The sequence below is a fragment of the Corapipo altera genome, unplaced genomic scaffold (genome assembly GCF_003945725.1).
Source record: "Corapipo altera isolate COAL_440 unplaced genomic scaffold, ASM394572v1 52b, whole genome shotgun sequence".
Classification (NCBI taxonomy): Eukaryota; Metazoa; Chordata; class Aves; order Passeriformes; family Pipridae; genus Corapipo; species Corapipo altera.
The window spans coordinates 852,333-877,073 of record NW_020884922.1 but is presented as its reverse complement, the minus strand read 5'-3'; the positions used below and the strand labels follow the sequence as shown (position 1 = coordinate 877,073).

Here is a 24,741-nt window from a genome sequence, read left to right as displayed (position 1 = left end):
TGGACCAGCTTAATTAGAAAGATAATGATGACTCCTTCCTCTTGATTGCACCTTTTAGGCAAAAAGTAGCTCATAAGCAACTCTCAGGTAACATCTATCATTGGGGGAAACTGAGGAAGCATAAATTGTTCACTGATGATAGCAGATCATGCCAGAGCCAGAAGAGTAACCCTGTACCTTCTCTCTTGCATTCCTATGCAGCCCATGATACTTTCTTCAGAATTTGCCAATATAAAATACAAATGTATATTCAGTTTCTTTCATAATTAAGTGTTTTTCTGTGGTCTACTCCACAGCTGAATTGACTGAAATTGTTGCATGAAAACACATATAATGTCACTGGAAAGAGATATCTGGGGGAAAAAAAAGTGGTATTCAATAAATTCTGCTCTTTAGAAATTCAGTACCACTGTAGACCCAATCTGCAGAATGAGTTTTGAAGACAAACAGTTAGAAGGGTTCCCATTCTGCAGTTTATAAATGTTAACGATGTCCTGGAGGGGCCGCCACTGAAATAATTTTGAACTTGCTCCTTTGAGGACAATGTGTCTATAAATTATTTCTGAGCTTAGTATTTGTTCAGTTTGGACTACTATCAAAAGCATTTTTCAGAAGCCTCAAACATTTACACCTAAAATGCCACCTGTAAATGAAAGTGTGATATGTTTGCTGCTTCAGGAAGGGACGAGTTTTCTGACTAGTATCTGAGCCTGTCACTAAAAAACTTCCTGATTCTGGATCAAAATCATACTTGATTCAAACCTCCAATGTGCCCTGCACAGTCAGTCGAGAGGTTTCTACAGCCTCCTTTCCATGTAAAATTTCTAAAACTTTTGGGAAGAAAATGCTGTTGAATTGCTATATTATTTGCTACATTAGCAATAATAATAAGCAATGAAAGAATACTACAAAAGTAATTGCTGTGGTTTAAACTTAAAAGTAGCTCTCAGGTCTCTGCATGGCAGAATTGGGAAGACGGGGGAACAGGTACTACTCATGGTATAGGAAAATGAAGTTAGGGATTGTTTAGGTAAATGGGGCAAATACAAATTAATGGTATTGGATGGGCTGCATGGGGGAGCTGGCCAGTGCCACTGAGAGGTTGCTTTCTGTCATCTTGGAAAAGTTGTGGCAGTTAGGGGAAGTCTCAAATGACAGAAAAAAGGCAAATGTTGTACAGTCTAACGCAGCAGGATCCAGAAACGAGTCCAGAGGAGGGCCACCATGTTGATTAGAGAGACAAAGCAGCTCTCCTATGAGGAAAGGCTGAAAGAATTGGGATTTTTCAATCTGGAAAAGGGAAGCTTTTGTGGTGACCTAATTGAGGCCTTCCAGTATCTGAAGGGAGCCTACAAGAAAGATGGAGTGGGACTTTTTACAAGAGCCTGTAGTGACAGGACAAGGGGGAATGGGTTCAAATTGAAAGTGAGTAGGTTTAGATTAGATATTAGGAAAAAATTCTTTACTGCAAGGGTGGTGAGGCACTGGAACATGTTGCCCAGAGAAGTTGTGTATGCCCCATCCCTGGTAGTAGTGTTTAAGGTCAGGTTGGATTGGGCTCTGAACAACCTGGTCTAGTGAAAAGTGTCCCTGTCCTTGGCAGAGGGAGTGGAACTAGATGATCTTTAAGGTCCCTTCCAACCCAAACCATTCTCTGATGCTATGATGATTCTATGAACTATAAACTAGAAAAACTAACCTCAGTACCCAGGAAAATTATGGACTAGAAGGACTGTCTGGACTGCAGGGCTCAAAGGGTAACCAGCAACAGTTTGAGGTCTAACTGGTGCCCGGTTATGAGTGGTGTGACCCTCAGGGGTCCATGTCGGGTCAGTACTCTTTGCACACCCAGTAATGATCCAGATGACAGGGATGAGTTGTTTCTTCATAAAATTTGTGGAAGGAGCAGTTGTGCATGCTGGAAGGCAGAGTTGCTGTTCAGAGAGCTCAAAATCCAGAAGTGGCCTGACGTCGACCTCAGAAAATTCAGCAAAGACAAAACCAAAGTCCTGTACTGGAACAGGACAACCCACGGCACTAGTAGGTGTGAGAGGTGCATGAGTAGGGCAGCAGCTCTGCAGAACAGGAGCTGCAGGCCCTGCTGTGCAAGAGGCACCACTGAGACCTTCTGGCAATGAGGTAACGTATGGGCCTCTTTGGCAATAAGGCAGCCAACACATCCAAGGCAACATGCTTTCTATATATTACATTTTTTGTGACTCCAGTACAAGAAAGGTATGAACAAACTGGCCAGAAGAGACTCACATAATCACCCTGGCTGGATGATCAGTTGTTCTCATCATTCTTTATCATTTCAATATAGCAATTATGTCAGCTGTGTTTTGCTGTAATTTTAAACTTGATTCCAAATCATCAATGAAAATTCTAAATAGTTGAGGATACACTAAGCCCTGGAGAAACCTATTAGAGGCACTCATCATATGACTTCATACAGGAAACTACTTGGAGAGGTGCAAGCCAGATCTTAATACATTTAACTTCTGTCCCTCCCATCAAGAGCAGTTTCCACATGGTCATCCTGGAATGCTACTGAATGGTTTACGTTTTTAATACTGATGCCATTACAGTTTGTTTCCCAGGAATGAAATCCATGAATCCACAGATATTTTTGCTGTTGTTCCTAACAGCCATTCTGGATCATTACACATTTGCTGAGAAATCTCCCAACATTTCCACACTATAAATGTGTTTTATTTTTCATACAGTCAAATTTCAAAAAGGTAAAAAAAAAAACAACTGGAGAGAATCATATTTAACTTTCTCACTTTTTCCATTGGCAAGCACTTTCCATCTCCAAATTCCTTACAGAACTCTAATTAACTCTTTTTTTATTATTTTTTTTTCTTTCTGTTTACTTCATTATTTGCATAAGCTTCAGTGAAGTCAGGGACAGTTCTAGGAATAAGGCTTAACTAACTGTACTTCCAAAATGCATATTTAACATGTTAACACTGAGCTCTGTGTGTTAATGTCGGACACTTTTTGTTCAGAATCAACAAACAGCAAATACTTTCATATGAAAAAGAATATTCCCACCCACAGAAACAGAATTTAGCTTTCCTAGGCAGCAAACAATAGAGAATTATCATGTCTCTCTGAGGCGTAGCCAGAATAAAAACAACCACACCCCAAATCTAAGAGATTGTCAGTTAGATATTTTCAGTGTTTCTTTTCTGAGACAGAGCATATTCTACCACTAAAAAGGTGAGTGGCAGAAGCAAATTTATTGATAATTTTTCAGATGTTTAGGAATTGCATATGCTTGCAGGAAGAACCTATTTAATAACAAGAGTTATTTACACCAATCCACCTCATGTAACTTTTTGAAGACTAAGCATCTAAAAGGAAGCAAGAAATTCAATCTTACTGATAGTGACAGAAAGAAGAGTATAATAACTTTAAGAGTAAAATAACTTTAGGAGAAAGAAGTTCACTAGCTAACAAGTGCAAGAATCATTAGAATTCATGATTTTATTTGAAACACCTTTATTTAAGTTTTCATTACTAGACTAATGAGCTTATTTAGCATTAGTACTGGGTTGAATGCAGTGGAAGACTTTTACTTCTTTTAGGATTCTAAAAGGTAATGAGAAAGTCAGTGTTTCAAACCAATTTATTGTAATAATCATATAAGATTATTTTAAAGCTGTCTTGTCTAAGTTTATTGAAAGACAGATTTTAAGAGCTATGTAACACCAGCTACTTAAGCCATGTGCTGTAATTTTTCACTTGTGACTACCGAGAAAACTTTGCCAACTAAACTGCACCACAAATACTCAAGAAAAGATAATACCTGTAAATAAAATAAAAAATTCAGCAATCTGTTTGTTTAGAAGTTCATACAGAGTTTTACAAAATATTTTTTGTTTCACAGTTCAAATTTCCTCTGGGATCGGCAAGTTAATGATAGTTTTATTTTTGTAATTCTAATTAGGATTATCTAAATGTTGTACAAATCAAAGACAAAAGCTTTTGATATTCAAAAAACTAGTCTGCTTGAAATGGGTGAGCCTTAAAAGGGAGAAGGAGCATTTCATTACAGAAAATGTTTGTAATATTTACTGGCAGATTCACAGATATTTTAAGGCCAGAAAAACCCATTACCATCACACCTTCGGAATAACATATGGCAAAGAACCTCACCTTGTGTCTACTGCATCAAGCCCACTCCTCCTGCCTGAATTACCCTTTACTTTTTGAAGGACACCCAAGTCTTGTTTTATACATTCAAAATAACAGAAAATTCACCAAGCCTGCAAAGTGCTTCTATAGCTCATTAACCCTATTGGAAGAAGGTGTTTGCTTTTGTCCACTTTGATTTTGTTTAGACTTAAATAGACTGAATTACTAATGAGAAATATATTACAAAAGCCCTCTTAAAACTGCCAGGAAAATTTGCAATCAGGCACTGTGCCTAATTGCTCAACTCCATCCCTCTCTCCAACACCACCATCCCAGACGACTATTTGCATGGTCTGTGTCTAGTCTACATGAAACAGAAAAACCTTGTAAAACTGATGCTTCTTGTTAATTATTAGAAGTAGACCAATACTCCAATGTGCCAATACAAGAGTAACCAAAGCAGAACAAAGGTGGAAGGAAATGTTAAAGTGTGGTCAAATTTGTCTGGTAGTCAAATAGCAGAACTTATATGAAAACATACCAAAGTTACAGACTATTCCTTTCATTAAATGATTAGTCTCAAAGACTTTATTAACTTTATTAAAAGCAGAGAAGGTCATATGAAAGGCTAATATAACTGAGATACTATGTTAAACTATGAGCCTTTTAAGGTATCCACCTTCATAAAAAGTTGCAGCATATTAAATTTATTTAATTACTCTAGAGTAATTTCTAATTTCAAAAGCCCATTTTAATGGAACAATGATAAATTAGAGAACGAATGAATTATTTTACAGATTAATACACACAGTTCTGTCTGTAATCAGGATTTTAAATGGGTCTAATAGCCTTAGCACTTACAGCAGGTTCTTTAAGTGCCAAGCAATTACAGTTGTTCTCTTAGCATACTAGTTTAATTTAATGCCGCCCAAGTTGCAGAATATTTGGCTTTTACAGTGGAACACACTTATCCACCATATTTCCTTTATGAAAGATAAAAGAAGATATTTAAAAGGAAAGTAATGCCCTGGTAAAAGCAATACAATATTGCTAATTATCAGACAACAATGTTGGTATATCTCAGACTTACTGAGATCAAGACTCAGGCAAGACATGAGTGTACACCATAAGGCCCTTACCCCTCATTTCCACAAACAAAGAAATCAGTCCAATAGTGGTTGGTGTTGGCACTGTGCTTTAACACATGTCCAGTGCAGTGGGAACTCAGGAAGTACAAAAACAGAGCACCTGTGGAGTACCTAAAATTACCTAAGTACTTATAATACCATCCATAAAGCTTAGTTCTCTGAGTAGTGTTCAGGAGTTTTGTTTAACTTTTTGCTTCATCAGTGAGCAGGAGACATTTGCCTTGCATTTGTCAAATAACTGGAACTCTATGTGTGATTCCCTACGCTAAACATCTCAAATCACAAGTGATGCAAATGCCATGTATTGAACTGAAGAAATTAATTTTAATGTCTACTTTTAGGGAAACTTTTTTCTCTTTCCCTCATCTTGTAGGAAGGTCTTTGCCAAGTGCAACATCCCCGACCCCTGCACATTCAAATTAACGGCCTTTCAGCATTGGCTTATGAAGCCCTAGACTATGCGAGGCTGATTTTTCTTCTTTTTCTTTACAGCTTTTATTCTTTTGGAAATAAAAAGCAGCTTAGAAACTGGATCCAAGGAGCCTGCCCAAGACTGTGGACAGTACTGAGAGGCAGTATTTCAAGCATTACTGTGGAGTATCACTTCCTAACAGTGACATAGCCAAGAGTGAACAGAGGTTACTCACAATTTGGGAAAGAGAGTTTACCCAGTTCTTCATGTCCAACTGGTAACCTCAAGTCAGGGAATTTTCCCATTACACTGCTTTCTCACACATGTCCCTGGCTGACACCAAAGAGAGGAGTAGGTGTGGCTCAAGCGTGCTGGCAGCCTTACACTTGAGTCTGATGCTGTAAGGGATGATGGGAGTGAGGGTAAGAGAGGGAAGTATGCTCCAGAAAAGGGGTAGAACTGAGGGATTTAACCTCTTACATAATAAGAAAGGAAATAATCCCTGTCAAAGTCTAGTGTTGCTGGCCAAAATACAGCATATTTCAGATGAAGGTTATAAAGAAGCACTATGAAAATGAGAGAAATTACATATTACAGTATTTGTTTACCACATCTGAATGACTAATAGATTAGGTTAGCAATGATTTTTTGATTTCTGAAGAAACATTAAAGTTAGATGAACTACTTGTGTATTAGTTTCTGGAAGAATAATTCTTCCTTTTATGCAATGTAACAAAAAAAACAAGACACTTTCACTGTGGAGACAAAGAGACATGAACAACCATCAAGGTTCAGACTGACATGGTAAAAAGGAGTTTCACCTTTAGGTCACTGGTTGATTTTTAAAAGAGGAATTGAAACACACCTTTGGGGAGTTGCTTGATGTCCTGGGTCACCTCGATCTCAAATACAGCTCAGCTCCTAACAAACAAGTGTTCCCATCATGACTACCACAGCCATTGTGTCACAACACAGTTTGCAAAATTCTTTTGCAAAAATAAGAAAGCATCCCATTTTCATCTTCCCAAACCCATTTAAAGGTGAACTACTGTTCACTGGAATCACTTCATTTCGCCTTCTCAGATTCTTAAGGTTTTCAGGGAAGGCTGACCCAGACCCACGGCTGCTACCTTAGGAACTGGTCTAAATCACATTCGAAGCATCTTGATAATCATCAAGTATCTGTGATCATCAGATACCTTGCTTTTTCTACAAAAATACCCAAGCACTGGTTTAGCAGGGCTTGCTTAGTGGGTTTTTAACCCTTTCAAACACTGAAGAAGCCTGTTGTGAAAAGATATGCTAAGAAACCAAATAAATAAACCCAACGAACCCATCTTCCCGCCAGTATTTGCAAATTCTAGCCAAATTTGATTAGGACTTAGTGTTGCAAAACAATAGCTTTATTTATGTGCCACAGTTTCGATGTATCCCTAACTAAAAACAAATACATAACTGAATGCTCAAAAAGAAGGATGAGAAAAATAATTGCATAATTATTAAAGGAGCAGTCTTAGAACCAATGGTCACTTCAAACAGTAAAACCACAGCATGAAATACCACAAACCCCTAATTTAATTTGATTTATGCTTCATGGAAAGGCAAAACAAATGTTATATAAATATTTTCAGTAGCTGAAAACTGGCTATCAGTACAAAAACACAGCTACAGACACTCCTCATTGCTGGGTTGAACTGTTCTCAAAACAATCCAACGTAAAGGCCACTGATGGAAATATTTCTGATATTCTTCAGTCATAAAGCACCAGAGTGCTGTGTTTGGTTCAGATCACCTTGCTCGTGCTTTAGAGGTATTAGTTAAGCTTCAGTCTATGGTTTGCTAAGCACTCTGAGCTCTCCTGGCCTCTCTCATCCTAAAATCTCAGAATAATCACCCCTGTTTAGTTGCACATATGTTTAAGTAACATTACAAATAACATTTCATTGCATACCCATTAAAAATAAACACACTGGAAATAGCAGAGATTAAGGAGACAGTCTCTTTGGCTGTCTCAGGAGCAGCTATGAAATCTCTGAAAACCACACATAATGTTGCCCTCTGTGGATCTTTCAGACCAAAAGGAGCAGGAGGAGCAGAATATTAATAACATAAAAAGACAATCCCAGAATTTATTTAACAATGAAAATGTGAAAAATTCTAGAGAAATTATGTCAGAAACCATTCTTACTTTTCAAGAAGGACACCATATTTTCTCTCACTGTTGCAGAAGCAAAGCCATCAAGTGTATTTTCAAGAAAATATTTAAATAAAATTGATGAAGTGTCAACACTTGACTGCTTGTTTAAATTGGATAAAATTATAAAAGCTGTTCAATTTGTTTCAATGTTATTATATACAATAAGGGCTTATTCAAGCAGGGAGAATACTGCAGACAAGGCGTGAAGATTACATGATGTCTTAGACGTCTCCCTGGTACAGTACAAAATACAATCTAAATCCCAAAATTCTTTTACTGAAGCTAATTTCTTCTCACTGGTGTTTGATGGGGAAAAAAAGAATCAGCGTTCCTTTATGTTGCAAGAACATTGCTATTTGCTTAACAGGAAGTTAAATGAACCAAAGCTTCAGCAAAAAACCTCCACTATCAATTAATGTGACAAATTTTTAATAGGAAAGCAAATCAGATTTATTTAAAAACTGAGGTCTTGGTTCTGGTGTATTCAAATTTTCCCAAGGCTGAGCTTATAGTTTATATTTTTCATAGTTTATGCTTTCTGAGGAGTACAGATGTCTGTGGGAGACGGCTTCCATTCCTGCACTGCTCCTGATGAGTGTGCTTTACACATAGCCCAATGACTAATCAAGGGGACCATGGCAAGCTGTAGCTGTTTATGCTCCAGGTGCACCATAGCTGATGAGATATGGTGTATAAGAGCTCAATACACACTGCCATCACAAGCACCACTCACATTATCAATTGAAAACAAGGCATTTGAATGTTAAATTTTTCTCTCTTCTATTATCAGTTACACTCAGATGGGAAGCAAAATGAAAGTCTCTGAGGACCATCTGTAATGCTCCCAACACCTTACCTAGAAAATAATTCTGATACCCTTACATTTTCTAAACACAGGCTGAGTGGTGAGTTCTTATCAGAGGATCACAGAATCACAGAAATATGCTGAGTTGGAAGGATCATTGAGTCCAACCCTTAGTCCTGCACAGGACAATCCCCAAGAGTCATACCATGTGCCTGAGAGTATCATCCAAACGCTTCTTGAACTCTCTCAGGTTTGATACTGTGACCACTTCCCTGGGGAGCCTGTTCCAGTGCTCAAATGCCTTCTGGGTGGAAAACCTTTTTCTGATATCCAACCTAAACCTCTCCTGACACAATTTCAGGCCATTCCCTTGGGTTCTGTCACTGGTCACCATAGAGAGGAGATCAGTGCCTGCCCTTCTTCTTCCCCTCCCAAGGAAGTTGTAACTGCAATGAGGTCTCTCCTCAGTCTCCTCTTCTTCAGGCTGAACAGACCAAGTGACCTCAGTTGCTCCTCATACGGCTTCCTCTCAAGGCCCTTCACCATCTTTGTTGCTCTCCTTTGGACACTCTCTAATGGCTTAATATCTTTCTTATATTGCAGTGCCCAAAACTGCACACAATATGCAAGGTGAGGCTGCACCAGTGCAGAGCACAGTGGGACAATCCCCTCCCTTGACCGGCTGGTGATGCTTTGCCTGATGCCCCCCAGGACATGGTTGGCCCTCCTGGCTGCCAGGGCACTGCTGACTCATATTCAGCTTGCCATTGACCAGGACCCCCACGTCCCTTTACAGTGCTGTTTTCCAGCATCTCATTCCCCAGTCTGTCTGTACATCCAGGGTTGCCCCATCCCAGGTGCAGAATCTGGCACTTTCCCTTGTTGAACTTCATATAGTTGGTGACTGCCCAGTCCTCTAACTTGTTGAGGTCTCCCTGCAGGGTCTCTTGAGGGAGTTAACAGCTCCTCATAGTTTTGTGTCATCTGCAAACTTGCTTAGTATCCCTTTTAGTCTTGTGTCCAAGTAATTTATGAAGATGTTGAAGAACACAGGGCCCAAGATGGAGCCCTGTGGAACCCTCCTAGCAACAGGTCATCAGCCTGATGTTCCCCCATTCACTATTACCCTCTGTGCTTGACCTGTGAGATGACTGCTCACCCACCACACATGTGTTTATCCACCTGTGCTGGGCGTTTTGTCCAGAAGGATCCTGTGAGAGACAGTATCGAAAGCTTTACTGAAATCCAGAAGATTACATCAGCTGGCTTCCCTTGATCTACCAGGTGGGTTACCTTGTCGTAAAAGGAAATGAGGTTCGATAAGCAGGACTTTCCTCTCATGAAGCCATGCTGGCTGTGACCAAGAACAGCATTGTCTTTCAGGTGTTTTTCAATACTTCTCTGAATAATCTTCTCCATAACTTTATCAGGCACTGAAGTGAGACTGACAAGTCTGTAGTTTCCAGGGTCCTCCTTCCTGCCCTTCTTGAAAATCGGGACAACGTTTGCCAGCTTCCAGTCAGCTGAGACCTCTCTGGATTCCCAAGACTGCTCAAAAATCATTGAGAGAGGTTTTGTGATTACATCAGCCAGCTCTTTGAGAATTCTGGGATGAATCCCATCAGGCCCCAGATCCAGCTGGAGCAGCAGGTCCCATACAATTTCAGGGTCAACTGGGAGTTGATCATTCTCACAGTCATGGTCCTCCAGCTGAGGGCACTGACACCTCCTTGGTCCATCATCCGTTTTGAAGATAGAGGCAAAGAAAGTGTTAAACATCTCTGCCTTGTTTCTGTCCCTGTTTGTGAGGTGACCATCTTCATTCTGTAATGGGTTGATGATATTTTTATACTGCTTGTTGCCATTAATATATTTGAAAAAGCTCTTTTTATTGTCTCCCATATTTCTGGAAGCTTCAACTCCAGCTGAGTTTTAGCTGCATGTATTTTCTCCATACAGTGGCAAGTAGAATCTCTGAATTCTTCCCATGTCACTTGACCTTGCTTCCACTGGACATACATCTTCCTTTTTTGCCTTATTTCCAAGAGAAGACCCCTGCTCAGCCAAGCTGGCCTTCTGCCTTGCCTGCTTGACTTACGACATTTGGGTATTATCTGCCCCTGTGCCCTTAGCAGGTGATGTTTTAAAAGTGACCTGCATTGATAGACTCCAGCACCTTCAAAAGCATTTTCCCAAGGGACCTTACTTACTAATTCCCTGAGCAGCCTGAATTCTGCTCTTCTCATGTCCAGGGTTGAAGTACCAACTTCTCCTGTCAACAGAGATTTCAAACACAATCGCTTCATGGTTGCTGTGGCCAAGACAGCCACCAACTTCCATGCCACTCACAAGATCGTCTCTGTTGACAAGCAGCAAATCAAGGAGGGCATCTTTCTGAGTCAGCTCCCTTAGGACCCTTAGGTCTGAAATTCTGGACCAGCAAAGGCTCTTCTAGGGTGTGGAGGATAATGCATGGCTACACCCTCTCAGCAGTGCTTAAGGTCTCTAAAAACAACTCAGCACACCATTGTCACAGCTGAATGACATTGCACTTACCAGCTTCCACCTCGCCTAGAAAGCAGTGCACCAGCTGAAAATGAATCCCTAGCTGTTTAACAATATTCATTCATCCATACTTCTTGCCCAGCATAGATATTTTGGTTTGAAAATTAGGAATCCACATGTTTTTCAAGGCAGTCAACTTTATGGTATCTCTGTACACCCTGAGTGAGAAGGGTTCTGATTGTAAATAAAAATAATATATTCTATGATTCACTGTTTCTTCCACAAGGTAGAAAACAAGACAGTTAATAAAACATTAAGACATTCTAATCATATAGTAGCAAGTCGTAAAACTACCATGAGAAATGTGCCAGCTTACTTCAGTCATAAAACACAGGAGAAAAAGAACCTTAAAATTTTAAAACTGACCATAATTTTTTTAATATCATGGTTATGAAACCTTTCTACCATTATTCAAATGTAAATTCACTAAGGTTTCAACCAGGCTGGCCTCCAGTTGGAATTCTTGTGTTTTGAAAGCCTCTGTGCTAGTGTGGGGTCTCATGCACGGGGGTGCTGCCAGTGGTAGATCTCTCTCACAGCTTACAAGGTTCCTTGCCAAAAAGCTGCTCCTCACTTGGGCCAGATCCAGTCCTCCAAATAAACCCCTAAACCACTTCAAACTTTTATTAATTTTATCCCTTTATCAGACCTTAATGACCCATAACCTTTTAAATGTCACATCTCAAAAACTTTGTTTCTCCAGCATATAAAACAGAGAAAAAACCCCATATTTCAGAGTGAAAATAATAATAATTAAAAAAATATTTCTTCTGCATTGGAGAATTCCCCTCTGCCTTGGTTTACTATTTATAAACCACCAGTCTGGGATTAATTATTATAAATCCTTAAAGCCGAAAAGAAGATTTTAGGCATTTTATTCTACGTATAATCTATACCATTATTAAACTGCAGTTCAAATGCACACTATGTCCTATTTCTGTTGGTCACCTTTTAACATTTATGCATTTTACTTACAGAAGATTTTACTCCCTGGAGAAAGCATTTCTTACTATTTTTAAAACACCAGACCACCCATCTGACATGGCACTGCTCGGGGGGAGCAGTGTCACCTGTAAACCACACTCACCGGGTACCCCGTCTCTCATCCAGTAATCAATGTCTGTTCCATCTGCATTGTCGTAAACATCTGTAGCATTGATGGGCAGCAGCAGAGTCATGATCTCTTTCACGATTTCCCGAGCTTCAGCACTGCCAGTAAAACCCAGTCCAGATGGCTTGAAGGTGCCCTCATCAGACTCCATGACGATATCAAAGTTGGAGATATTTTCCTAAACATGTAAGGAAAGAAGATATTGTGCTGTGGTTGCTATTTTAGCTGGCATCATATACCTGATTCTAGGTGTCAGTGTGAGCATACTACAACAAATTTGTTTAAGAAGCAGAGAAATTCTTCCTGTGACCACATGTATATAAGCATAAATTAAAGGACCTAATCTTTCTGTATGAAAATGCTGAAATAGTTCAAGTTCTGAGGTATCAATATTCTGTAGGAGCCACAAGATGTCTGGTCTGCTGTCCCCAGATACTTCCTTTAAGACTTCTGAAGTGTCACCTAGAAAATAAGCCATCACTACCATATTGCAGGTTTCACCTGCAGCTCTCCCTTTCTTCACAGACCTGAAACTCAGAAATTGTGCTGCAGTGTGGAGGGTACGCAGTCCCGAGGCTTTAAAATTAGACTGCTTAGACTGTGAAGGACATCCTATTTAAAAAGCCAGCTGCTGTCTGTTCAGAAACACATTATTTTCAATATACCATGTAGTCAACTCTGACATCAGTTGGAGGACTGAAATGCCAAGGTTCTTCCTGACCTGAAGAAATAATATCTATTTTAAGGAAAGTTTGTGCTTCCAAGGTAAATCATCACAGGAAACATGAAATGTAAGATTTTGGATACAATCAGCACAGTAACATTTGCATCTAGTGTGCACTTGGAAGAATCTTTCTAGCTAAAAGAACAAAAATTAACATACAGAGCAATTTATTTGCTTCCCACATTTGCTCAGATTGCTCAGTTACAAAGGTTTAATTGGAGTAAAATATGTATGGATTTTACGTGGAGGAAGATCTCACTCCTTTGGAGAAGCACAAAACTTTTTTTCAAAATAAAACATTTTATGGTCACGTCAGGCAGAAAACAGCTATACTTCAGACATCTTCAATGTGACTAAGAGAACTTACTGCAGGTGTTACTCCTATGTTCAGATCTCATTCCAGAATTTTATGGCTGCCATGGGTTGTTACAAGAAAATCCTTACAAGAGATACATGATAGCAGGAAGTAACAGATCCATTTCATGAACAGCTACATAAGTCTACAATTCAGCAAAGAATTCTTTCACATTTTTCTGGATATAAACCCAAATATAAACTACAGGTGGCTGTGAATGATTCACATAAGTTTTAAGAAGTCCTTTATAGAATTTGCCAAGAATTGTGTTTTACACTTTCCCAAAACTTTTCTCTTTTGAGTGAAATAAGTTCTAACATAGCAGAGGTATTTACTTTTACATTAGAAATATATTCAGCAATTAAAAAAATTAATATAAAATATTTGCATGATGAAGTAACTGTAAATGTCATAATACCTTAAACTCATTCAGCTAGTGGAAATCAAAGTGGAAATAACCAATCTTGTCACCAAATTGGCAATCATCATTTTTATACAGTGAAAAAAAAAATCTTCAGTTTGAAAAATATTAAATGTAAATAATTAGGCTACATGTGATGTCTAGGTCTACCACCAAATGATATATTATAGGTCATGAGCCTCAATGTGAATCATGATTCACAGATCCTCTGAACACACTGGGAGAGAAGCAGGCCAAGAAAAGTACACTGCACGCTAAAAGGGACTGATGATGCTCCAATGTTACAGACACATCAGAAAGAATGCTTCAAAATATAAATCTTTAATCACATGTTCAAGGAGCAAGACTTAGGGAAGACAATACATATTTCAGTGTGCTGCTGAATTGCCAATGAAAGGTAATGTAAGTATAATAAGCACTGCATAGATACCATGTTATGGTACTCAGCCTCTTTGGTTGAGTCTCCCAAGTTGCACTTCTGCCCATTTTTAGAGAAGGTGAAATGAGGAGGAGCAATAAGACAAGGGTAAGTATTTTGGGCAGTGAAGTGAGGAGAAGAGTGAGCTTGGTAACAGTGTGGATGCCTAGAAGAAATCTCACCTATCACTCGAAAGAACAGAATCCCTAAGTTCAAAAACTTCATAAACTGCTAGTATCACAGCAGTCTTCCGCTGTGTTTTCTCACATAAATTTTTGCATGTGTTTTTAATTTAAAACTGAGTAAACAAACCACCCACAATACATTACATCATATTGTTATTCTGTAAGAAAGCTGTTCAGTTCTGAGAATGTGTTGGAGAGGCACGAAAACAGGATACCCTAGGGAGAGAAACTGACTTCACTTGGGAACAAAAAAGTAATGGGTCACAACTACGTGAAGTACCACATATCCTTGAGAAAGCTTTTTCCCTATTTACTCCACTAGAAGATAAGATTACTTATAAAACTATTCACCATCGAGTTTGAAAGTTGTAGTCTTAAAAAAAGATTGGTTTTACTACACCCATTTTTGTACAGCTATACTGGCATTTGTACTTACACAGAAAGAAATACATACTGGAAAACATGCTACAGTGAAGATGCTTTGTCGTCATTTGACATGTACAGTGCAGGGATAACAGCCACAAGCAAAGTGAGGTAAGCCCGTACATTGCCCCCTTGACTAATTCAAGGGAACAGCACTACAAAACAGAAAGATTTCAAAAAAACAACTGCAGGTTCAGCTGTTTCCTTCAGTTGTGCTCATAGTGAATGTACCAGTTAAATAAGTATTTTAAATTTAGTACGTAATTTTTTTCAGAAAGTAATTTCATTTGCTACATTTTGATATTGTGCTACTTCTCTTGGTATGCACCAGAAAATTAAAACTTGTTTGTGTGACCTGCTACCATCATCAAAACAGACTTGTATCCTTTATCTTCCTATGACGTGGTCACAGAAGAGGTCACCTCTCTTTATCTCATCATGCTTAGCTCTTCAAATGAATTTTTAAATGAAATGTAACAATAAATACTACATGGGCAAATTGGCTTTCTATAGCTTATGATTTTCATTGAACACACAATCAGGTATGATCCTTGCTAATGCTTCTATTTTTAATTTTTAATTTTAATTTCTTTTATTTCTGTTTTCTCTATAAACAACCTATTTTTATCTCTGTTAAGAAAACTAAAAATATAAGTACTTCTTATCTCTAAGGGAAAAACTTGGTAACATGAAATCACAGAATCACGGAATGGATAGGGTTGGAAGGGACCACAGTGGGTCATCTGGTCCAATCTCCCTCCTCAAGAAGATCATCCTTGTGCACATTGCACAGAATTGCATCCAGATGGTTCCTGAATATCTTCATTGAGGAAGAATCCACAACCTCTCTGGACAGTCTGTTCCAGTGCATCCACACGGTAAAGAAGTTCTTCCTCATGTTCAGGTGGAACTCCCTGTGCACCAGTTTCTGCCCATTGGCTCTTGTCCTATTGCTCAGCACCACCAAGAAGAGCCTGGCTCCATCCTCTTGACACCTTCCCTTCACATACTTATAGACATTAATGAGGTCTCCTCTCAGTTGTCTCTTCTCAAGCTCGAAGAGGCCCAGCTCTCTCATTCTTACCAGATGTTAAACTAGACTCCAACATCTCATGACTAATCTATCAACTCACTGATGGCAATCCATCTTACCCAGATAAAGCAGTGACATACCTGGAAGTATAATGAAGGGAACAGTTATGCTAAAAGCCTTCAGTAATTTGGAGCTATTTAAGATAGAATATTACTTGTCCCACAGCTCATTTACTGGTTTTGTTTTTCATTCCACTGAGAAAAATGATCACTTTACAAGGAAAACACAACAACAAAGCACTGTCCTTGAATAATGGTTCATTTGTTCCAGTGATAAGGGACATCAGTTAATCTGACACTGTTTTCAGCTTTCTGTTATTGATTTACACTTAATTTTAGGAAATAACAACACTTGTATTCCCTTATTTGTTTCAGAGCAGTTGGGAAACAAGTGTAGCATGGCAACAATTGTGTTGCAGAACTCACAGTAAAGTGATGGTCATCCCACTTGTAGTACTAAAAGCGGGTTTAAATCAGCACCCAGTTTTGTTAGACTGGCAAATAAGACTACAGGAAAGATAAAAAAATCCACTGAAATCACCTAAGTGCATGTGACAGCTGGAAAAGAAAAAAAATAAAATATCCTCTAAGTATTTAATAATATATAAACATGATGTAGTGTAATTTTGAGTTGCTGTTTAGCATGAATATTACTCTAATGAAGCAAAAGAGCATAAATGGAAACTAGAGAAAAAAACCCACCACAACAGCTGTTAGGAAGCAGAGATGCACCAGCATCAAGGCATAATAAACACCAGCCATAAGTGTGATCATACCATTTACACTCTTTTTGAATGAAGACAGGGAAAATCAGGCACACTGTGAGTAATAAATTTTTTAAATGATCCCATTATATGGGAGAAAGCTGCTTTGGAGTTAAAGATTAGCACAATTTTTGCTAGATGACAAGGTCTGAATAAGGCTCGTATGTTTGTTACAAAATGAAATATTCTTCTGCCACATTTTATGGGAAAACAGTCTGTAAAGAAGTCCACAGAATTTATGGCTTGTTCTGTGTGACAGTTACAAGTTCTGACCTCTGGCAGGCCAATGACAAAAATCCCAGTAACTTCAACAGCCCTGGAGCAATTTGGTCATGTACTTATTAGTATTTCACTCAGTAAAAACGTACTACTGGCATGTCTTGCCTTGTACAATACAACGACTGTTTCCTCTGTATTGACTTGCCAGCACTCACAGAGATGACCATTCAGTATTGTGAGTTCCCTGGGGTGATAGACAAGAAAAAGCAGACAGCTCTGAAGATAGCAGCTGGCTAAGTAAGGCATGCATTGGATTACCTGAAGCCTTGTCTTGGGAGGGTTTTTTCTTTGACAAAGAGGTGTATCAAAGAGAAGTGTTCTCCCTGGAAAATGTTCCATAACTTAAGCCCTTTTACCATTCACATATAAGGGTATCAAAACAATGTCTATGACTCTGAATAACCATCCCACCACTGTCCTTTTCTGAAAGGCTTTAGGTCTTGAAAATAGGCAACATTGCCAAAATTTAAGATTGTGGTTTACATCTTTCAATCAAAGATGATGTTTACTCCTTCAGGAAACTAATGAGTACTTCTGCAACTTTCAATAGAAGATACATGAAAAGAAATTTGCAACACCTTATAAATTATCACGGCACATGCATCATTAATATTTCCTGGTTTTATGCAGAATGCTTTTAGGTTCTCATCTCGGTCAGAGGTGAAATGTTGAAATGAAAATAAGCCAATGAGGACAGTTCACCATGGCGAGTCAACAAGAAGCAGTAATTTTCTGTCTTGTACAGCTGCAGGGAGTTTGGATTGAAGGAGATCAACTTTCTTACAATAGAACATCTCAATGGACCAAGGACCCATGTTTGGGTCAATCTGCCTGGAGTATGCACTCGAAGCAGCTATCCTCAGAACATGTCTCCACCAGTTTCATATGGCAGCCCTGCTATTCACTGGAGGGAAAGAGAGGAAAGATGCAGAGACAAAAGTTCTTCTCACACTAGACATGTATGAAATTTGGAATGAAGACTAAGCATCCAGCAGTCACACTGTCATGACTGATTTGGGGTCTTCCGTGCTTCAGGCAGTGTAAAGAATGAACCTGGTTTTGTGTTTTAGCAAAATCTGGCTTTCTCTGCAGCTTTCACTAGGTAGTTGATTCCTAATTAGTAAGAATTATGAATTCCTTCTGACTTAAAACTGGTGTAAAATATAATTCTATAATCATGCCACCTTTACTGTGCTTAATACAATCAGTGGTGCTACTGTCTGTTAACTAGGATTCTGCAGAATACAGTGTAATTATTTTCTTATTGCAGTTTTGCAACTGAACATTTCACTCTTTATACATTTCTTTCACTTCGCAATGAAAGGGATCAACAGTGGTCTAAAAAACCAGCAGTAATTTTACATCATTTTTGATTACAGAAAATATTGCCTGAGGACAGTCAATAGGCAAACAGTCAACACATTTTGCTGGGATAAAAGAATACTCATTAAAATCCTCGATCTGTTTGGTTCAAATCAGACACAAATTCCTGTCTCACATTTCACTATGGTACTTGGTACATCAGGAAATAACCAGAGTTTTCTGAAAACTCTGTTTTTTGAGCAGCCAGTATTTTCTGGGAAAAAATCATTTCACCTGAAAGTGACAAGATAGTTTTAGGATATTTGCTTCTTAGAGAAAGCAACTCATGAGCAAATCATAGTACAGAACCTGATGTGACCATCAACAAAGAGTGCTTAAACTAGTAACAAAGAAATGCCAACATTTCAGAGAGTTCTGTTTTCATGCAGATGCAGTTTGAGCAAAATATAAAATCTTCTTGGTAATAAACACACAAAAAACAAACCATAGTAAATGCTGGTGATTGATATTTTTCATTAACTTTGACTTTTACTAAAAAGTTAAAACAATTTATGGCATTTGCACCAGAAGTTTAGGCAATATTTTAAGAATGCCTTCTGTAATACCGTTTGAATTAAATTCATAACACATTAATGTCTCCAACGATCACAACAGAGGTACTAAAGTAAATTTGAATGTGACCTAGGATCTCTTAGTCTTCTAACTATAAAATGTATTTGCTTTCCGAGAAGATTGCTATTCCAAAATAAATATTTTCAGCCGCTCATAGTCCCTTAATTCAGTTGGGTAAATAACTGTAACCTTGTTTCATGGCACACAGACCGTTCACTGAAACTACTCTAAAGCAACGAAAAGGGGGACAGACACTCCATTACATACACTTCTTTCTCCCTTCATGAAGGCAGCAAAAGAGTAAACATACAAACAACTTAAAAAGCCCTGGTGGAAGGCACTCACATATTGTTGCTAAATGTTGCAGGAGAATCTGTACTGAAGAGCTGCAACACGAAGCCGTTTAAAATTATGTTCCTCCAGTTCTTCCATTCAACTTGTATAAGAAAGTAGCATTGCAATGTTTCACATTTTTTGGAGTTATTTACTATATTTACTGTATTGTAAGAGCCCTACTTAGCAACTGGGTCGCACAACACTAAGCACTGGAAAAACACTACAAATACAGTGTCGAACTCCAAGATCTGGAGCCTGATTTGCACTTAGATCCTTTAATTTCATTACCCTTCATCAAGATAAGGAGCTTTAATGTTAAGGAAAAGCAACCCTTTTTCTAGTCCGGGATCAAATCTAATTATTCACTAACAGCTAAAAGCAGTGAGCACTTCAGCAGGTATCTCCTTATTGAGCAAACAGGCTGGTAATTCCCCTGGGGGGTTTCTGTCCCATGGTCAAAACTGAACAGGTGCTCTGTGATGTACTAGTGGGTGGCAGGTCCCCTTACACTAATGGAGGCACTGAAACTGCCAGAAGATACACAGCTTTCAACTCTTGGAAATGGCTTAGAAAAATCATACAAAGGAAACAATGGATGAGGACCATGAGATGCTCTCCAGAAAAATATTTGATAAAATGAAAGCATGGTTGCATGAGTAATGTATGTGTCTGAGGTTAATCTGACTGCAGTTGGGAAAATATGCTTTTCCTAAGCATACATTCACTGGATGCTATCAGAAACAAGAGACAGCACCAGACTGCCTAGAGCATTAGAGCTTTTGATCAATCCAGTATGGCAGCTCTTATATTCACACAAAGCTCTGAATAGCCAATACACCCTATCACCAGCTTTAATAATCAGAAATTAAAATACTGGGATCTACAGAAATACTTGAGTGATATAAATGCTGCTATTATGCAGGGGTGTGAGCTAATTATTGGCACCATCCTAAAACTACTATGCTGCTACTACTATCTCAGTTACTTCTGCAGTAACTTATCCACTTTCTAGCAGTGGCAACCTACAATAACAGATGAGGAAGAAAGAGCTGAAATTAAACTGAAAGAAATAATAAATAAGCTACAAAAGCAGGAGTATCTGTACTTGTCCAGTACTATATTGTCTTCATTTCTTCTCCCTTGCCACATTTCCACTGATGTGAGGAGGTAATTTACAATGTCAAGGAAATCCATGTCTGCCTCTGCTGAATTACTGCATTCATATTTCTACTTGTTTGTAGCAAACTAAAGTCATAATAAATCCAGCTATGTAGATGAGTCATACAGGCTGTCTTTCATTTAACAAGAAATCTTTAAATACCACTCTTATTTAACTTGTACTCATTACCATCAGCAAGCACTGTGTGCGCCATACTATTCTAATTGCCAGAAATTTGAGCAAGTAAATCATTAAAAGGTTAAGTTATTTTTCATGTTAAACATAATGTACAATATTAATCTGCTTTATTTTGTTATTATGAGTAATGTAATGTCCTATAGTAGCATCAGTTTATAATTATGCCAGATCATATGGCACAGGGAAAACAAGAACAACAAACAACAGACAGATGTCATTTCTGCTTAAATCCTCCATTGCAAATAACAAACTCTTAAGTTAGACAGGGCTTTCTCTGCAGAGCACAACATCCAGAAAGAATCTCATCAGCAGAGCAAGAACTAAGATGCATCTTTGTCTCAAACTTTTTAAAAGCAAAGTAACAAAGTATCTTTCAAACAACACCCAGTCTACTTTATATTTCCCTATTTGATCTTTAGGCCTACTTTATGGTATTATTTCTGAATATAAATCTTCGAGACGACAGCAAAATGCAACCATTTTGGCAAAAATGAGACATGCATGAGACAATTTCACATGTTGTTGACACCACCACCATAGGGTGGATCTTATTGTCTAACACAGAAATCTACAGAGGTAAATCATCAAATATATTTCTGATGAGTGGTGTGCACTAGGCACAGCACATCCTTCCAGCTCCTCCAAAATGCAGTTCTGTGTATAAGAAGCATCTCTTTCAAGTGCTACCTATTCCAGAACATTCTATTTTAGTTTAATCCTGCTGAACATCAGAGTACCAGTGGTAAATCCAGAGTCCTTAACACATACTAAACTGCAACCTGTCACGTCCCTGAAGCTCAGAAAGCAAGTTCTTTGGTACTGCTTCCAAATAAATGACGGAGCTAAGCTATCGCTATAATTTGGAGACATAAGGAGGAACAACATTATACATGGGTAGTTAAATATACATCTTAGTAATATTCAAATAGTGGGAAATAATTGATTGTTCATCAATTAGCCAGAAAACTGTAATCTCTGTAATGCTGTCTGACAACTCTACTGCAGATGCAAATTGATCTAATTTTGTTCATCACAATGAATTGATTCAAAGTGAAATTTCTGTTTATTTGTTCTGATAGGTTGGTTAGCATTAAAAATATACTGTTAGGAATTGTTGTAAGGCTGCTTTCATGCTATTGTAGAACAAGTAACTTTCCTAAAAGCATCTGCATTCGTCTCCTCTCTGCCTTGGATTTATTAACCATTGCTGAGAGTTATAATACTAAACTAGGGAAGAGAATGCAAGATAACTACTTTAGACCAGTTATACAGGTACAGCTTAATTTTTCTGGGAAAAAGAAGAGAACCCCACATATTCCAAAGACTCATCTCCAAAACAGTTTTGGCAACTGCTCTTTATGCCATGATGCACTTTGAAACACCAGTTGTTGGCGGGAGATAGACGTGATAATACACAATATTTTTATCCTGATAACCATAGTCATAGAATTTGTGTGTTCTTTGCATCATCAGAAATCAACCTTTGAAGATGTTCCAGATCTCAGAAAACTAGCAACTGGAGAAGTGTATTACAGATTACACACTACTAAGATAAGATAGCAAAGATTTTTCTTTATATTATTTTATGTTTTACATCGTAAAATGTTATGGGAAAATGCAACGAAGCAGAAATATATAAGGCAAACAAAACTTATTTATATTGCAAACATATGTGGACCATTCATCATTTGTTCTCAGAGAGTTAGCTATGTTTGAAAGCTATGGTAGATATCATCATGAAATATCTGTTCCAGAACAGTTTTGTGACAGAGTATCTTAGGTCAAGCAGAACACGTATATGTGTGGTCGCATCACTTACTGTTAAATGTAAAATGAAGTTTACATTTATGATTAAGCCCAGAAAATATACTTGCAGGCAGAACCAGAATCACTGGTTTTGGTTAGATATTAGCTGAACATTTTGACAACAATAATATGCAAGTCACAAGACTAGGGAGCAAAGTGCTGTCAAGAAAATCACGAAAAGATGTAATTTACCTTGTGCAACTGATAATATTGTTTGGCACCTACTCCTCCTTGCTCTTCTCCTGTCCACAGCACCAAGCGCAGAGTCCTTTTTGGGCGAAGTCCTAAAATACAGTTTTTAATAATGTTTTTAGTACTAAATATGTATATAGTTAAGCATTGTTTGCATTGGTCTCCACTCTCCAATGGATGAAAAACCTGGGTTTCCACAAACTAAATGCAAGGTATTTCAAGTGTGGGGTTTGCTATCTAGAATACTGTTTTCTTGTTTAGAGAGAAAGACTGGGGAGTGGGAGAGAGCCCACATGAGGAAGGAGTGGGCAGCTGTGGTGCTGCTACCAATTGCAGCAGCACAAGAGAAGTATATTTTGGGGACATGCTGCAAATGTCTGAAAACCATAACATAAAGTATCTACCTTGATAGATTTCTGAAACACACGCTTCTGTCACTGTGGTGGTCTGCAGTAAGGAATGCACATCTGTTTTCAGCAGATCCAAATCAAATTTTCGTGAGAACTACCACTGCTTTGTCATGGTTAATTTATTACAATTAATTGACAATGAGCTTCTAGATTTTTATGGGAAATGTTCATCCATTTCAAGAACTGAGGAGTTCTGTAACATCATTTTGCATTTTATCAGAGAAATGAAAACCAACAATCTGTATTTTGGAATCTGAAATACAGTTGGCTGCCAACTGTATGCATGACTTTCTGAAACAAGGTGAACACGAGGTCATTTTCTACTTTGCTACGGTAGCTCAGTAAAAAAGATAAGTTCTCAGATAAATTTTGAACCCATTTCTGCCACTGCAGAACTGAACAGATAGAAGTTGTTGCCCTTTATTTATTTGATTGTTTCTATTCATAAATGAATACATTTGAGACATCAAACTCGAGAGCATGGAAAAGCAAGCAGATAAAGAAAAATGTGTTCTCTGTACAGTGGAATGCTAATTATGTTAGAAAAAAAAAAGACAAAACAGTGAGGAGATTATCACAAGTGATAAAGCATAAAGTACCACACACATCTTTGTGCCAAGGAGAAATAATATCAGTATCACCGGCAAAACTTATTTCATTTCCTAACTGAAATGGTTGAAGATTGCCAATAGGCCTGACCTTCATTAATTTTTTTCTCTCAACACAATGGATATGATCTGAAGATTTCTTTCTCAAAACTACATGCTAGCAATCCTCATAAGTGAAGGCAGAATATAGAAGATAACCCAAATCTGAAGAAAACAACTTGGATTTTCCAATATTTCATAATGAAGGAAGTGCAAACAAGTGGTTTAAAGGTATTTTCTAAATGTTAATCTGCTGACTGTAAACAGAAATGTTGTCAAATCTCATTGCTTTAAAAATAACCTCCCAGTGGATTCCCTGCTCTCCTAAATCATGACAGTACAGGATTAGCCTCCTTTACTTTTCAAATCAAATGTCCAATGAGGTAAAATTTAAATAATAAAATAGCTGTTGGCTTGAAGTCAGAAAGATTTAAGCCCAAAATAACCACAAATGTGTTAGCAGTTTGGTTAGAAGAGATGGTCGTGAAAATGAAAAAGAGCTGGGTATAAAGCATAGAGCGGCCAGTCCTGTGGTACGGTTCCAGTGGCATTGCCGTTGAAGTGGAAAAAAGAGGTTTATTTGTCATATCACAAAATGCAAAGTGCTGAAGCCCAGTCTCAAGCCCACCACACCAAGGCTGTGAGAACAGCTTTGGTAGGAAGTGCTTGAGACAGGAGCAGCAGCTCCTGCCTCCTCCCAGACAAAAACCAAGATACTTTAGTCTGACCCTGCTGCCCTGATATGGTTTGAAGCTGGCTCCCTGCCAAGTCTCCAAACCTTACCACAGGAAGTCCCCCCCCTCCAAACCTCAGGGAGAAGAGGGAGAAAAAACAACTAAGAAAACCCGAAACGAGAGAGAGACAGCTAAAGTGATAGATATAAATATATTTACACTTATATTACAGTTATATACAATTGAAATATATATACAATTTCACAAGGGAAAGGAAAGGGGGAAGGGAAAAGGAACAAAACCAAAATTAAATATATATATATATATATATATCTCCCAATC

General features: G+C 38.2%; 1 protein-coding gene across 2 annotated transcripts in view; it reads right to left on the bottom strand.

The window, feature by feature from the left end:
* The window catches only part of CPQ (carboxypeptidase Q), a 152,431-nt gene that overhangs the window by 19,836 nt on the left and 107,854 nt on the right, over window positions 1–24,741 (bottom strand). The window contains exons 6-8 of one of the 2 annotated variants that reach the window (XM_027656948.1): window positions 22,669–22,760; window positions 12,358–12,559; window positions 6,566–6,624 (exon numbers count right to left, since the gene is read on the bottom strand). In XM_027656948.1, the coding sequence (XP_027512749.1) occupies window positions 6,596–6,624; window positions 12,358–12,559; window positions 22,669–22,760 (323 nt within the window). In that variant the 3' untranslated portion in view covers window positions 6,566–6,595. Of the gene's footprint in view, window positions 1–6,565; window positions 6,625–12,357; window positions 12,560–22,668; window positions 22,761–24,741 lie in introns of those variants that run through there. The other variant, XM_027656947.1, reaches the window with a different exon arrangement.